The 17,386-nt window shown below is 37.4% G+C and overlaps 1 protein-coding gene across 1 annotated transcript; it reads right to left on the reverse strand.

Moving 5' to 3' along the window:
• Nucleotides 1-441: 441 nt before the first annotated feature.
• Nucleotides 442-16,928, reverse strand: lck (LCK proto-oncogene, Src family tyrosine kinase). The gene is made up of 11 exons (XM_041251507.1): nucleotides 16,925-16,928; nucleotides 16,589-16,682; nucleotides 16,248-16,346; nucleotides 15,835-15,938; nucleotides 15,606-15,755; nucleotides 14,797-14,949; nucleotides 10,556-10,735; nucleotides 9,746-9,822; nucleotides 4,708-4,858; nucleotides 1,566-1,697; nucleotides 442-811 (listed from the first exon to the last, which is right to left on the reverse strand). Exons 1-11 carry the CDS (start codon nucleotides 16,926-16,928, stop codon nucleotides 609-611), a joined length of 1,347 nt encoding a protein of 448 aa, XP_041107441.1. The 3' UTR covers nucleotides 442-608.
• Nucleotides 16,929-17,386: the final 458 nt, after the last annotated feature.

The raw sequence follows: 17,386 nt of genomic DNA on the forward strand, positions 1-17,386 counted from the left end.
GCTATGCCACTACCGACCGTGGATGGGAGTTCCCAGGGGGCGGAGCACAATTGGCCAAGCGCCCTCCCGGGAGTGGTTAGGTCACCTGGGGAGTCTTTGGGTCACCACACACCAGCAACCCTTGTGACTGGCCGGGCGCCTGCAGGCCGGCCTATACGCAATTCAAAACTGCATGGTCCTCTGATGCTATAAGTTCTGAGATGGCTGCAGAACGAAAAAAAGCAGATGGCTGATAGCACACATTTCAGAGGACACGTGTGCTCGTCTTCATCTCTCCTGAGTTAGTTCAGGTGTTGCAGCGGTGAGCCAGGTTGAATAATAATTGGACATTCCAATATTGAGAGAAAATCATGAATTAATGAAAAATAATTGTTAAAAAAATATTAAAAAAAAAAAAAAAATGTTAATATCCATTCGTAACCATAGCCATGATGGGTACAAGACATGTAACAATCAGTCACTGGTTGAAAAAAAAACATTTTCAAGTCATTGACTTCAGACTTATCAAGGTAGGAAAATGCACTGTACACAAACCTCCATGCCGTTTTGAATTCATGCATCTTGTGATATCAGAAGCTTTCCTATCAGAAACTAGCTGACTGTTGATACTATGGCTGCATCTCATATTGTCCTTCTGTTGATGTATAGAAGTCCTCCAAGGTGACCTGTAAGTATTCAAAGGTGGGCCTGTCTTCTGGTCTCTCTCGCCAGCACTTCAATATGATGTCATAGAGCTCAATGGGACAGCCATCAGGGCACGGCATCCTATAGTTCTTGTCCAAGTTTCGGATGACCTCAGGGTTGGTCATGCCTGAAAAACAGACTTATGTTCACACTGAGTAGATGTATCCATTTTGCTTTTTTGAAAAATGTATCATTCATATTAGATAATAATGTTTTTTACAGTCTAGGCGGACTTTCAAAGATTACAAGGGATCCCTGTCAGCTATACATGTAATCATTCCTATGGTAATGAAAGATACTTACTTTTAAATGATCTTTGCTCTGCCAAACAGGAGCACTCAACAATATAAATGAAAATAGGTGAAAAGTGTCTTTGTAATTATTATTAATATTATTATGGCACCTATATATTCAGTGTGCAAAATATGTTATATGTAATTTATGGTTGGATATTTGCAAGTGGTGTTCACGCTCTAAGGCCCATTTAATTAATAATAAACAATAGATTCAAGTTATCTGCCACATTGAAAATGTTAACAAAACAGCATTACTTTTGTTAATTGGAATATAACTTCTTGAAAAAGGTACATTAATACAACAGTTGTTGAAGCTTACACTGGCTAGTCTACAAAAGCATTGTCTATAATTTAGCAAATGGTCAGGGCATTTAAATATTTAGTGAAATGACAGACATGGTCTTCTGCCTACCAGTCACAAGCAAAACAATGGAAAATCGCCTTGTACATGTGTATTATTTTATTTGAGACATCTGACAGACTCAACGTGGTCTGTGACTGTCATGTCATTGAAAGCGAACCAGCAGCATGGTCGCATGCAACACAAACCACATATTCTGTGCTGGGAATTCTACATCATCGTACCTGGATAAGGTATCCTTCCATATGTAACAATTTCTGTGAGTAGAACCCCAAAAGACCAGACATCTGATTTGATGCTGAAAGTGCCAAAATTGATTGCCTCTGGTGCTGTCCACTTGATAGGGAATTTGGCACCTGCAGCAGGAAAGAGTTTTTCAAAGTTATGTCAAACCCATTCAGTATATCAAAACCTAGGAGCGTGACTTCATATTGTATTGGTACAGTACTGATTTCTGTACCTGTGCCTATACCACAAAAACATAATCTTAATTCAGTTGGATACATTTAAAGTAATCATATATTAGAAAGGCATCAGACTTGATTCCATATATAAAAGCCAGCATGATTTTTTGCATTATATTTCTTTTATACTGTCTTAATTACTTCAAATGATTGGGAGACTGTAGATAGAGATTTGCTCTGCAGGAGAAATACTGTATATTAGATCAATAAAGCATAACAGGGTGTGTTATTATCGCCATGCCTTCAACCAACCAAATTGCTGAAATCCCACAAGTTTTTAAAAATAAATACTGATTTTTAATAGATTTTTTCTTGTATTTTTTTATTTCATTATGTAGTCTTCTGTAAATAAAAAGACAAATAAAAAGTCTATAAAAAAATAAAACATGATTACCTCCATAATTTATACCTACTAGATTTTTCATGCCTATTATTCATGTATTTGCAGTCACAAACAAATGCATGGGCACCCTAAACTTAATATAAGATCATTCAAGAAAACACGTTCAATACAAGCATTTAAGAAACATTAGCCAGTTATTAATATGACAAAGACCAACATACACAATTTCTGGTAGTTTAACAAACAATCTTTATAAAAAACCAAAAGTACTTAAGTCATTTCAAATATTTGTTCACCCCTGCTTTAGGATTTCGTGTGTCCTCCTTTTGCTTTTATTATGGCTTTCAGATGTTTAATTCTTAACCAATATGTTACATCTTGTTGGTGAAATCTGGACCCATTCTGTCTTACATATTTCCTTCAGCTCGGACAGATTGGATACACAATGAGTGGCCGAAGCATTTCTATAGCGATTTTGTGATTATGAAGGCCATTCCAGAACTTCTAACTTGTTTTTCTTTAACAATTCCAGAGTTGGGCTCCCGAGTGGGAAATCCAGTAAAAGCACTCCACCTGGAGTGCATGGATGTGCCCTATAGCCTGGGGATTGCAGGTTCGAGTGCAGGCTATGTCGCAGATGGTTTTATTGTACTTTGTAGAAGGTTTCTATACATGGCTGCATTCATTCACTCACAACCACTAAAACACCCTGTCAGGATATGAGTGGTGAAGGAGTGGCAAAGTCCAAACTGAGGGTCTATGTACAACAATGTTTTATTCTCTGTGACAACACAATAATCCACAGTGAAAATATGCTCCCACTGCTCCCTCTTGAAACTGTTCTGTGAATTGTTCAGTGCAGTGTTTGTGGTGACGTATAGCTGGCTTGCAAGCTTCAGCTCCCGTTCAGTCTTCGTCTGCACGAAACAAAACAAAACACAGTAATGCTCTGGCTCCATTAGTTTTCAGCACAAAGGGGGCCATACTCATAAAGCTGCGTCCCTTTTGTACTGCCCAGCGTGATCAGCACTGCGCCACGCTTTATCCAATCACTGCATACGCCACAGCTGATCACAATAGAGTCGTTCAACACTCTTACAGCTATACCCTTCCATCAAGATGGCCGACTTCCGGTTCCGTCCTACCCTCGAGTCGGGCCCATCCCTGTGAAGGTGTGCCATGCCTTACTTAGCGCCCTCCCTGGGCGGGAGGTAGATTTACAGTTCAGATTCATTCTCTCCTGTTCACACACCCCCATAACATGGTCGTGCTTAACTGTAGGTACAAATTTTTTTCATTGAAGGCTTCCCCTTTTTTCTCAAAATATACGATGGTCCATTTTTGGAAAACAAAAGTTATATTTTAGACTCAGTGGACCAGAGGATTTTATTGAAGCTTCAGATTCTTGTTCATTTTTATGGTTTATTTAAGAGGGTTTGTTTTATGAAGTCATTTACGATGAGGTCTACATCTATACAAGTCTTCTGTGTTCAGGTGCCTTTGTACAGTTCTTTCATGCGCTATTATGGTTGATGCTTCCGACTTTTAATATTTGATTTTTTTTTATTAGTTGCTCGGTGATTCTCCTACCTGCTGTACCTGTCATTTTCTTTGGATGTCCACTTCTTTTAAGCATTTCTGTTGAATTTGTTCTGTGGTGCTTCTTGGTTATTGCTCCGATTGTGGATTTTGGACACTGTTCTGTAGCTATTTCCTTTGTTGTAGTTTGCTATGAATGCTTTTCTCAAACGTGAATCCAACTCCTTTGTCTTGACCATCATCTGCTGTGTTGCCAAAACATTTTTCTTCAACAGATGTTGAAAATAATTACTTATTTGTGTGGCTATTGACTTTATAATACAGCTTAGTTACTGTGTAATAGTTTTCCATCAATACATATAAATAATTAGTTATTTTACATTTATTTACAGGCTTTTAATAAAGGTGCCAATAATTCCGTCATGAACAAATATTTGAAATTAAGTGCTTTTTTATTTTATTTTATAAAGATTGTTGAGTAAACTACCAGAAGTTGTGTGTTTTGCTCTTTGTCATATTATTTAGTGGCTAATGTTTATTAAATGCTTGTATTTACCATGTTTTCTTGAATTATCTTAAATTAAATGTTGGGTGCCAATACCTTTGTCTGTGACTGTAGTATTTAAATGTAAATAAACAGGATGCCCTCTCAAAACTTTGACCAATAAGAAAGCAGATAACACAATAAATTGTGAAGCTAGGATGTGGAAGGCCAGAGGTTGTCAACTATGGATTTAGGGATTAACACATAAATATACTGATATAAAAAAGTAAAATCAAGCATTTTGAAGGCCCATTCCAACTGTAAAAACATCAAAAAAACCACACAACAACAACCCCCCCCCCCCCCCCCCCCCCGAAATGATATAAATGTACACAGTTCAATGGTATTTTTCCAATCAACTAGTATATAGTTAATTAAAAGTGAGTGGTAATTCTACTGCACCCATTCACTATTCAACCTCACTCCAGTTTGCATTCTGGCTGCAGGACTAGAGGTTTTGTTCAATAGGTTCATACCCTCCTGCGCTATGTATTCAGTCTCAATGACCCTTGCAAGGCCGAAGTCTGCGATTTTGCATGTCAGCGTTTCTGAGACCAGGATGTTGGCAGCACGCAGGTCCCTGTGAATGTAATTTTTAATCTCAATGTATGCCATTCCCTCTGCAATCTGTGAAAGAGTAAAAAGCACAAGGTCATTCAACATAATAAATTAAACCCAGGGTGTTATTATATGGTTATTACATATATATAAAATGACAAATCTGAGAAACAGAGCATTTCAATTGGAAATCTTTTTATCATGAGTTAAAAGAATAATAATTTAAAAATGCACAGGAAATGACAAGTAGAATGGCGTAAAGCTTGACATTGAGGATTTATTGCAAATATGGGCTTATTTACAAAAACTCCTTAGAAAAGCTGTGAGTAAAAGTTTTCTTAAAGGTGTTATATTACTCTATGGGCTAGATTCACAACGATATTTACTCCAAATCGTTATTACTGCAACACCAATTAAAGATTTAAAATGAATAAGAAACAACTGAATACTTCATTCAAGTCCCTAAATTAAAAGTATTAGTTGTTCACCTCTGGTTCATGTGTTTCTCCTTTCTGAAAACAAAAAACTGTGGTAATGACAAACTGGAGTAGATTGAAAATGTAGCCCTGTGTGCCACTGAATAGGTGGAACATATATTTTAGGTTCAGTTTTAAATGCAAAATGTGCATGTCACCTCACCGATGAAACTCACTGCCAGTCTCAGTTGAACATACGCTCGTTAGATGCTCTCTAACTGTCGAGAACGCTATAGCCAGTGCATCAAGATCAGACAACGAACTCAGCCCACACTCCATACAGTAGTGCTTTTTACTACTGTCAGTGAGCCTCTGGACAGCGAAGAGCTACATATTGGCATAGCTCTGCTTTGCTCTGTTTGTTTTTTTTCCTTTAACCAAGGGGTATGGTTATGTCACAATATACAGCTATGAAGAGGTTTCAAACAGAATGCGTACGCTTTCTAAAAATGATTACAGACTGTTGTATGTGTTAGTGCTGAGCTCTGCTTAATACGATGGAAAATGACATCACTTCCTGTTCAGATGTTTATAAAAGATAGAGGCAGGGTTGGCCACATATCTAACTGGTTATCTAACTGGCCACAACTCTTATCACAGTATTACCACCTTCTAATTTTAGATGCATGACTAAAGAAAACCAACTGCTACCATTGGCAGAAATAGTCCTCAATTAAAATAGTTCTAATGGTTTGTAAATAGGCTTTTGCCATTATTATTATTATTATTATTATTATTATTATTATTATTATTATTATTATTATTATTATTATTATTATTATTATTTCAATGACAATTTATTTTTAGTTTTTTGTATTGAAGAATCTTCTATCAGCTAAACAAAACAGCAGCACCTTTGCAACTCAACTGCAGCACAAAACCTTCACACATATGCTTGTTTATCAACTGTAGATAGAGATGCCTATCTATTTTACTGGCAAGTCTGTATGGTAATGTCACACATGTAGTCATTTAAAAAAATTACTTACAAGTACTATAACCATTCCTGAGAACTTACCTGATATAAGCTAACGGTATAGAGCAACCTCGACGCTACAAAGAGAGCACCCCGACACTACAAAGCCCTCCTATCATCCTGCCCAGATATATGTTGAATGTGCTCTCCTACTGAGTACCCACGATCAAATCTTGCAGCTCCTGGATTTCTTTGGAGGCCTATGATCTAATTATTCTTTAGATCCAACCTTGCTAAGCTTCTAAAATCTGACAAGATCAGACTCCCAAGTGCTGTGGCTCTAGGCCAAAACTATTGAGTCATAGGTTTATTAATCTTTCATCATTTTATCCTTGAAACATTTAGCAACCAATCTGATGGCGTAACTCTAGGACAAGGTCATTTGCTTCAATATGCGGCTGGATTCTGGACAAACACTCCAAGATACCGAAACATAATTTATAACAGTTGCAGGGTTCATTCAAGGAGAGAATGTCAATGCCTCCAACACTTTTTAGTTGTTGTATTCTTCTCAATGTGAGTAAGAATGTTGACGTACCAGTCACGTTACCACAGTAAGCTGTGTAGATTTCCACAAAGCAACCTTGACATCAGAAAATCAGAACCTTGTTTGAAAGCTGTCAGAATCAAGGTCTATACCTCCAGATAAAAGCAACACTGTATGCTCCTCTCTTTTTGGTGTACTTAACGTTTTTGTGCCTCCAGAGATAAGACAGCAGTGATTTCTATAAAGCAGTATAAACTTTCAATGAGCTAATTTTATTCTGGTACTGTATTGTATTTATGTAGTTCTCAAAAATTAGTCCAGGTTCAATTCACACAAATATCTGAACTTCACCTGAAAAGTATCAAATGTGCAGATGGTAAATTGCTTAATTTTAAGTTCAAGGTCAGCATAAAGAAAAGCAAAATTCGCTAGCAACACAGACATCCAGGAAAAGCAAGGCCTCCACCCACATCACAGCTGACCACTGGAGAGGCAAGCGGAGAAGACAAGCCATCCCAAACAAAGTGACCCTGGGTTTGAATATGCAGGGTCTTTCTGTCTTGCCGCATCAGGAAGTGTACCACAGCAGCTATCCTGAAGCCAATGACAGGTCTCTGAAGGTGTGCGCTTTTATACAGCTCTTAATCACTTGCTTCCACAATGGTTTGCACCTTGTCAGATAAGATGCAAAGTTTTTGGAGGGTCAGCAATTGCTAAAGTGTCAGGCAAAATCCTTACATCTCATTATAATGTTTGCACCCACTCAGTATTCCAGATCCCTGCCCAATTCCATGCTCTGTTCTTCATTTTAACACTTTTCAATATCATTTAAATGGATTAATGATGGCAAAGTGCTAATTTACACCTGGGTCATTAAAATGGTGTAGCTTTTTTGTTGCATTATTGACATTCTTGTACATGTCTATATATGAGTTACCAAGTTCCATTACTATATTTATTATGCTAAACCGTGCTTTGCTATATTGTATAATCATTGCTTACATTTTGGTTTATTGAAAATTGCATTAAGCACTTAATAGTAATCTAAGATTGTTTGAATTAGACATCAAACTTTCGATACTGCTATTTGCAATTTAGTTATTGTGGTGCAATATTTCATTGCTAATAGAGACTATGGCTTACTATTAAAATTCTACTCGTATTATGAATACAGTGTATGGAAAAGGGCGATATACTTGGATAAGTCTCCATCCCCCATGAGTTAATACTTGGTGGAAGCACCTTTGGCAGCAATTACAGCTGTGAGTCTGTTGGTATAAGTCTCTACTAAGGCCACTCAAGGACATTTACCTTTTTGTTCCTTAGCCACTCCAGTGTAGCTTTGGCTGTGTGCTTTGGGTCATTGTCAGGCTGAAAGGTGAATTTCCGTCCCAGTTTCAGCTTTCTTGCAGAAGGCAGCAGGTTTTCCTCAAGGACTTCTCTGTACTTTGCTCCATTCATTTTTCCTTCTATCCTGACAAGTGCCCCCCAATCCCTGCCTATGAGAAACATCCCCATAATATGATACTGCCACCACCACCACCAACATGCTTCACAGTAGGGATGGTGTTCTTTGGGTGATGCGCTGTGTTGGGTTTGCGCCTAACATAACGCTCCTGAGTGTTTTCTTGCATGCTTCAAACTTGGTTCAAGTTGGGCTTTCTTGAGTAATGGCTTCCTTGTTGCCACCCTACCATACAGGGCGGATTTGTGGAGTGCTTGGGATATTGTTGTCACATGTACACTTTGACCAGTCTTGGCTGTAAAAGCCTGTAGCACTACCCAGAGTTGCCATTGGACTCTTGGTAGTACCTCTGATCAGTCTCCTTCTTTCTTGGTCATCCAGTTTGGAGGAACGGCCTGATCTAGGTAGGGTCTTTGTGGTGCCATATACCTTCCACTTCTTAATAATCGTCTTGACCATGCTCCAAGGGATATTCAAGGCCTTTGATATTTTTTTATACCCATCCCCTGATCTGTGCCTTTCAGCAACTTTGTCCCGGAGTTGTTTTGAACTCGCCTTGGTGCTCAATGTTGAGTCTTTGCTTTGAAATTCACTACAAGGCAGAGGGAACCTACAGGAACTGCTGAATTTATCCTGAAATCATGTCAATCACTACAATTTACCACAGGTGGAGGCCAATTCGTGTGTGATTTTTAAGGCGTTTGGTTACACCTGAGCTAATTTAGGATTGCTATTACAAGGGGGGTGGACACTTCTAAACAATCCCATCACTTCTATTGTTCGCACCAAGAGCGGGGGTCGAGACCATGCGCCCCCTATTTACGCCCTCACGCAACACCTGTTCCCCTCCAATCACTCACATCCATTCCTCCCTACACCCCGCCTCCTGCTCGTAGCATGCACTCACAACCCCCAACCATGTTTCACCAACCCCTCAAACACTCACACAAGTTAACCCCTGAGGAGCCCCCACAGTAGCATTGCCTGCAGCTACTAATAGCTGACTCACATTAACAACAGGACCTCTAATGTTTATTCAGATTATGCAAGACAAACAAATTCATAGTAAAGTTCAACTAATATTTTCTTTGCATTTTTTCAATTATTATTTATTCATTCTGATTAAAATGTTGCTATTGTTCTGAGAGACTCAGAGCAAGCCAGTCTTTATGACCCTTCTTATATCATATACATTTCCTCTTCCCCTGTATGGTTATGTTACTTGCTTTTTGCATCATGGAACTCCCCACCACCACCACCTAATATCTAGCCTGATATCAATTGATCTATGATGTCTGATGATTAATAAACACCTTAAATTAATTATTTGTTTCTATGCATCTTTGAATTTTAATTTATTTGCCTTTCTTTTTTAAAAATAAGTATGGTTTATTATAAATGCTACTGATCTACTGTCCAGCTAAAAGCAAGTAAAAAGTAACCCTAACGCCAACCAGCAAAACAGTCAATGTTTTATTTATTTATTTATTTTTAGCTGGGGATGCAGTAGTTGACATACATTTAAAAAATAAATGCAAGTAATTTAATGTACCTGTGCGGACATGTCAATCAATTTTGGAAGCTGCAGTCTGTGTCCTTCGTCGGTTTGCAGAAAGTCTAGTAAACTGCCTTCAGAGGAAGAGAAAAAAAAAGCCACACATCCTGTTTAGTATATCTAAATGTATCACATACAGTAATAAGTCATTACAAATGTTATCCGTAGCTATTAGTAGCTGCAGGCGATGTCAAATTATACATACATACCCAGATAAAATGCAGTCCATTGAAATGTATAGCCTTTACAGCCAGATAATTTCTGATACAGTCCTAATAGGTTCAATAGTAGTTTAATTTTTAACTTCCATCTTTTTTACAATTTGTGAAGGTTATACAAGATCGCTGAACTTGACATTTAATGGAGAAGTAATGCAGAAGCAGATCACTTTTATTTCAATTGGTAGTGGGTTTGGTTTTTAGTGGTGTTTTGGCTGTAGTATATATGTTACTGGCATATATAGTCCTAGGAAGGTCAGGATTATAAATTTAATAATTATATATTTATATATATATATACTATATATATATATATATATTATATATATCACTATATATTATATATATATATATATATATATGATATTTAACTGTCCGAATGCTTATCATTATTCTGCTGTTTTTGGGGAGGGCAGTGGATGAGTTGAAAATCTATCAACTTTTGAGACCGCCAGGAGTCTTCAGCACATCGTAGAGCTGTTGCGTTACATGTAGAGCTGTTGCTGTTATTTAAACAGAAGAACACTCTACCATTTTTGTGCCCAGTAAATCATGCTTTTCCTTTAATTTCACATAAGGAATGCCTTACCATTGACCATGAACTCTGTAACAATTAGTATTGGGTCCTTGGTAACGACAGCATAGAGCTGCACCAGCTTGTCATGCTGCAGTTGCTTCATTAGGTTGGCCTCTTCCAGGAAAGCTTCAGAGGGCATGCTGCCTTCCTTCAAGGTCTTGATGGCAACTTTTTTGCTGTTCTTATAATATCCTGCAAGGACAAGCAACCTTTGAGTTTTACAGTAGGAAGTATAGACCCTCATCACACAGGTCCCAAGTACCTTATCAAACTGCTGACCCGCTATGTCCCTGCCCGCAAGCTGAGGTTCTCTGACTCTCGTCTATTTATTATCCCCATGCAAAAGTGCACCACACTTGGAGAGTGCTCATTTAGCTTCATGGCTCCTACTCTTTGGAACACTCTCTCAGCTTTGGTGCATGATGCTACCACCGTCTCTCGCTTTAAATCAACTCTCAAGACCCACCTATTCTCTTTTGCTTTCCCTGCTCTTTAAGCCTGATATCTGCTAGCAGCTGCCTTGTTGCTGATAATATATCCCCCCCCCATATTTATTTAAGGCACAATGGTCATTTTGCTGTTTTAAGTTTACTATTTCAATTTAAAATGAAAAGTAAAACTATAAGTAGACAGAAACCTCAGCGTGATAACATTAGTAAATAATATGAGCTATGTGAATTATAAACTTAATCTATTTTCCTGTGCTTTGGATTCAGCAATTTAGTGCATCCTCCTTTATCTTTGTCCATCCACTTGCCATTTTCCCCCCAACATTTCTGTGATGTTAGGCTGTATACAAATTTGTCAAATTTCCCCAGTTAAGGTGTGTGCAGCTTCAGGATTGGATCAATGTTGCGGATCTTGATCCAGATCCTCGTAGTAAAACACCATCTCATAATCCGGCTCTGGTAATCTTGGATCTGATCCCATTTTTCTTCACATTGACTTCTATACTGACCAATGATCATAGTTATACATTTTCTTGAGATAAGTTTTAGTACTCCTGCAACGTTTCCCCATCATTGAAAAAGTGAGGGGGGCATGCACCCCGCCTCCCCTGTATAAACTATAGCATGTTCTACAAACCAGCTGTGCAATGTGCTTCACATTATAAACACAGCAGAAAAGACAACTTTCAGAAAATTATACACAGTATAGGGGGTGACAGGGATTCTTGTGGTTAGATTTTTTTTCATGCAAGTCTAAGGTGCACGAGAAAGTCATATCTTCTTAAAAAAGTCTGATCTGAAGGAGCTCTGTTTGTGGATTATTTGAAAAAAACTAAACAAAAAGCACTGAGGATCTGAATATAATCTCAATCTGAAGATTGACAGCATAAAAATAGTATACAGGGCGCCAAAACATGCACAATGTCAACCATATCACTTTACTTTTCTTTATAATATTTTTTAATACAATTTGCTGAAACAGAATTGGGTATTGTTAATCTTTATACACTGTACTGTTGGTGCTATCACTTTAAGAAATTATTATTCATTCTTTAAGCATGTTTTAATGTTTGTTACACCTGTGGGCAAATAAATGGTGAGGCATGCCAGGACTGACTGAGGGAACAGCTGGCTTGGAGTCATTGTGAAATTTAGAATTGAATTTGCTTTTAAAATAAATTAGTTTAAACTGGACTGTTTTTCTTCCTTAGCTACCACGATAAACTGCATGCATCAGGTATGCTTATTTTGAATAATTAAATGATTAATGATGCTCTGAGGCTGCAGGGTCTTTCAATATTAATAAATACTTTGCTATTTTCATTAGAGCCAATTATACAAGGCTTATCTGTATTGGACTAGTTATAAAAAGAACCTTGGGTTGTTTGGCCCATTTATGCCTCAGACAGATAGCACAGTGATGTTATGGTGTGGTCACACACCAGTAGACTGCATACATCCCCTGAAAGTAAGTTTGTTTCATTTGAAATGCAGCTATTTTTTCATGTCCTGCTCTCAAAACCACTATACTGCTGTTTGTGTAATGGAAATATACTAATAAAAGCAAGGTTGGCTGTAATACACAGTACATATACAGATATGGCCAACATTTTTAGGATTTCAGGACTTAGACTATATGACTAAAACTATATGAACATAATTTAGATATTTTATTTGACATTATGTATTCTAAGAAACTACAAAATGATATCGTAAAAGTCTACAAAAGCCATAATAGCAGTACAGTATTTCATGTTAGATCTCATAATGTCACATTTTAAAATTTTTGTCAGTTTTCCATTAAGTATATGGAAAACTACAAAGCGGTATGTCAACGTAACATTATTCAGCAGGTTTCATTTGACTTTATTAAGGACATAATTATTTTTGTTGGGTGAGGCCAAAACTTGGCCATAGCTATATGTATGACTTTTTTTTTTTTTTACTTTCATACACAGCGAATGGTCTCGCTCAGCATTTAATAATGAACAGACAGACAGAAAATAAAAGGTTGTAAGACAAACAAAACATAGGACACGGCACTTATAGCCAAAACAAAAAGACAAACAAAACGGACTATACAGACAAAACACGGTGAGCTTCTATTTTAACTATTATTACTATTATTACACTATGTAACACAATTTTTGCTCCTGGGTAGTAAGTGTTATTTCCTAATTGCTTATGCCTCAAAAGTATAGCAAATGGTTATTATTCCCCACAAACTTTGCTTTTGTGACCAGGACAGTGATATTTCAAAATATCACTATTTCCAATGGGAAAACGAGCAAATGTGTGTCTTTTCGTTCACTAAAGTCAGAAAAAAACAACATATGAATCCAAATTAACATGTATTTATACTAAAGTAATACAAAAATGACTACAAAGATTTAGAAGTGAGTAGTTTTTCGAGATTTACGATTATACTGTAAATAATGTTTTTTTCTGACTTAAAATGATCCACGAGTGGAAATGTTACCTTTTTTATAGCATTGATTACATCGTGCTTTATGCATGGTTAATTCACTGAAAGTTATATTTTTGCTTTACTATATGTGCATTATAGAGAGGGAGTTATTTTATTTTGTATTTTAGTCAGATGTGTGTTGCTGTGTGTGCCGCAGCACATCCCCCGTTTATAACGCTCTTCAGTTATAATGCTCATTTTGTATGTCCCCCGAGACCCGCGTTACAGCGAAGGAGCACTGTATATAAACTAGTAAGTTATACCATAGGTAAGGGACAGTTTTTATAATAAAATTAAAGGATTCTCATATTTATAAACACATATGTATTGCAGAAAACTGAAATTGTTTCGATAATAGACTCTATAAGATTGTTTCCTTCTTATCATGTCAGCTAGAAGAATGCATCAAAGGAGCACACATCAACAGCTCCCCAATCACAGTACCCGGCAACAAAACAAGTGGTGGCACTGCTGTCTATAATATAACTTATAACATCAGTATGAAACGAAAAATCACAGTCAACATTCTCCTCTGAAGATTCTGAAGAAGATTTCCCTGCCAAGGTACTATACAGTTGAAGTCTTTTAAAAAACATCCAAAGTTAAAATCTGCTTTATCAATTGAAATACTCACCATATCTTAAATACATGTGGAATATTGTTTGTATGTTCATAGCTACATACGTACATACATACATGCATACATACATATCACGATTCTAGATTCAAACCTGCGACCTTCTGGATTACATTGACTCAAAAGCGTGCTAGTGGTTTTCTTACTGAAGTGTTCTTCGTGTACACTTATGAATGAGTGTACACGACGAACACTTATTCAAGGGTTCAAATGCTGTGAGTGGTACTCAGTTTAAACTGTGTTGTCCCTTTATATGCAGAGAATATTACATACATACATACATACATACATACATACATACATTCAGTACCAACACAGAACATACTGTACTCCCAATGCAATGCATGAAGTTAAAAGTTAGGTCAAGACTTAAAGAAGAATCTAGGCTGTGGTTTGCTACAACCTGTACCATCGGCACAGTGTGAGCAAGTGCCAAATAACATAGATACAAAAGGTTAGAATTCAGTAAGCCAAGTAAACAAAAATCTTGGACAAAATGGACTGAAACAAAATGAAAGCAGTGCCACATTCAGAAACAACATGTTTTAGAGCGCCACTGTACCAAGGTAGTGGTTGCTTCTATGAAGAAACGACAGTGACGTGAGCACTAATACTAATGGCTGTCATTGTGAAGTGGTGCGGGGAAAGAGCAGGTTAAAGTACAGGAGAAGAGAGCATCCCTTTGAAGAACAGGACTCACCCATCCACACCTCCCCAAACTGCCCCGCGCCGAGCTTTTTCTCCAGCTTAAGGGTCTCTCTGGGGATCTCCCACTCATCCTGCCCCCACGGTGTCTGGGGAGTCGGAGCTTTGCAGGGCACCGTCAGTCGCTGGCACAGACCGTCTGCTGTTCCTAAAAAGAGATGCAGGAAAAAGCATACACTAAACACTGGGGACTGTGTGTTACTGTGACATTTTACTGATGTGTTTGTTTAACACAATATTGCAATTATTACAAAGATAGCACGGAAACCAAGAGGTTTGCATACAACATTATATCGCGGTGTATATTCCAACTTCCGTACAAACAGTTTTCCACTACATTATGTGTCTTCAGTTCAATAAAGTGTTAAAGAAACGTTGTTTTATGAAGATAGCTGATTATTAAAAGTTCTCAGCAGTGAGTTCAAATTGTACCATGTGATGGAAAGTTTTGCCAATACCACAGGAAATGCGGTATGTTAAAGACATTGAGGGGGCAAGGCGGTTAATTTTCCCTTCTTAATGCGACAGAAGTTGAGAGTCTGACTGAGGCTCCCATCATTCACTTACTGGACAAATGTTTATAAAAAAAAGTATAATAAAATGTTAAGGATATCAAAATCTTATTGAAACAGGCCATCACTACATGGTGCTGTATACCTAGATCTCAGGAAGATGCTCTTCCCTTTTAAGTTTTGTCTTGGGGGAGGGGAAGGTGGAAACATGGGAAGACACTTGTCTCTATCTTTTCTGACTGTTGTTAAGTTTAACTGCCAAGACTTCTTTGTGAGAAAAGAAAAAACTTACTTGTGTAATACTGCACCATCTGTTTTAGAGAAGGGAAGTCAATCTTATGGGATATGTAATAGCCACCTTTGTCTAGGGAACGGATCTGGTAGTGTTTGACTACATCTCTGTGTGATGCAGTGGAATCTCTCACTGACAGGGAGAAGGCTCCTGGAAATAAAGCTGCATTAGTATATGACATCATGTTTTAAACTATTTCAAAGCAGTGTCAGCTTGGGGAGAGACACACCTTTGTTTGTTTCACTCTCTCTGATCAGAAAGGCTCCTGGTTTGTTTCCTGGGGCAAGGAGCAGCCGTTCCGTTTCTTTCCGGCTTAAATTCTTGAAGAACCATCTGCATTTATAAACGATTGTGTAAGAATAAAAATAACTATCAGTGACGTTGTTTATATAATGCCCTGCAATGGTTCCCAGTGTGTATGTATGCACTGTTGTGGGTGATGTTGTATTCAGTCATGTGAAGTGAGGCATGTCATGATTCACAATACCTGTAATGCACACTTTCAAACACAGAAACAGAATTCCTTACATTCAATTTCACAATTCATCTAAATCTTAAACACTGTACAGGAACACTATTTTATTGACAATTATGTAAAAGCTACAGTTAATTTCTAATAGCAGAAAAAAATTCAGTACATGCCTTTCCCCCTCATGGGTATCCAGTGGTGCTGTATAAGTACTTGGAATATATCCCTCCTTTCCAGATACTAAGGACTTTGCCAGCCACCAGTTCCCATTACTGGAAAATACAACAACTATCATTTAATATTACCTCTGGGTCAACACCTAGATCTTACACCAAATGGTTAAGAATTAAACATAAATCTCATGGAACATAAACACATCTGAACATTTAATTATATTAGATATATAATTTAGACTCACAAAAACACAAATGTTACCACAATAAACACTACACTGTAACATCACGAAAATGTGTTGTGAAGATAGCATACTGTATATTTATAAGGAGTCACTTACTCTTGTAAAATTTTAAGTTTATCTCCTTTGCTGAACTGCAGGTCATGTTCTTTAACTGGTTCATAACTGTGCAGAGCTATAACAATTTTCTCATCTAGAAGTAAAGAACAAACCTTTAACTTGTACAAATATAGTAATGTAAAAAAAAGCATGTATAAAAGATCAAATTCAAATCTCTAAAGGGTCTTCTAACATTTTTAAAAAAGCATCACTGTGCAAATCTCTACTGCCACACCCTTCTCTCATTGAAGTTCACATGGAAATAGCATCATTCATTGACAGTTTATTAAGCAGGAGTTAATCGGAATGTTGCCACTGTAATACAACTAGTTTTACTCATGTGTGTCTTCGTTTGATGTGGTCTGCACAGTTCAGAACTAGGTCAAAACTTAAAAGGGCTCCAGAATGTCAAAAATATATGTAAAAAAATATGCAAGCTCTGCCCCAAGCTAAGCATAAATATAAAAAACATGTGAAAGTAGGATTCTTATCACGGCACGCAGCACATTCTGTAGGTCAGCGTGACCACAAAGCATGTGATGCTCAGATCTTAGAATTAGAGGGTCTAGTCTGTAGCAAGCATGCTTTTTTTAAATAAACATATAGGAGATTAGCTTTACAAAGGAGCATACTGTATGAGATACTGCAAACTAAGTAGAACACTGCACCCCTATATTCAAGATTGACCTCCAAAGACTATACTAATTAAGGCTACACCAATGTCATTTATCTCATAATGGGTGGCTGCTAGGTGTATATGAGACACAACATTTTATGATGCTGCTATAGGCAACTAAT

The sequence above is a fragment of the Polyodon spathula genome, chromosome 5 (genome assembly GCF_017654505.1).
Source record: "Polyodon spathula isolate WHYD16114869_AA chromosome 5, ASM1765450v1, whole genome shotgun sequence".
NCBI lineage: Eukaryota > Metazoa > Chordata > Actinopteri > Acipenseriformes > Polyodontidae > Polyodon > Polyodon spathula.

What these genes read in the sequence shown, in the direction of transcription:
- lck (XM_041251507.1), bottom strand. An exon ending in AAACTTAAAATTTTACAAGA is followed by an intron (nt 16,347 to 16,588) that starts GTAAGTGACTCC and finishes TGTATTTTCCAG; the next exon opens with TAATGGGAACTGGTGGCTGG. An exon ending in TGGAAGGATACCTTATCCAG is followed by an intron (nt 812 to 1,565) that starts GTACGATGATGT and finishes TCTGTTTTTCAG; the next exon opens with GCATGACCAACCCTGAGGTC.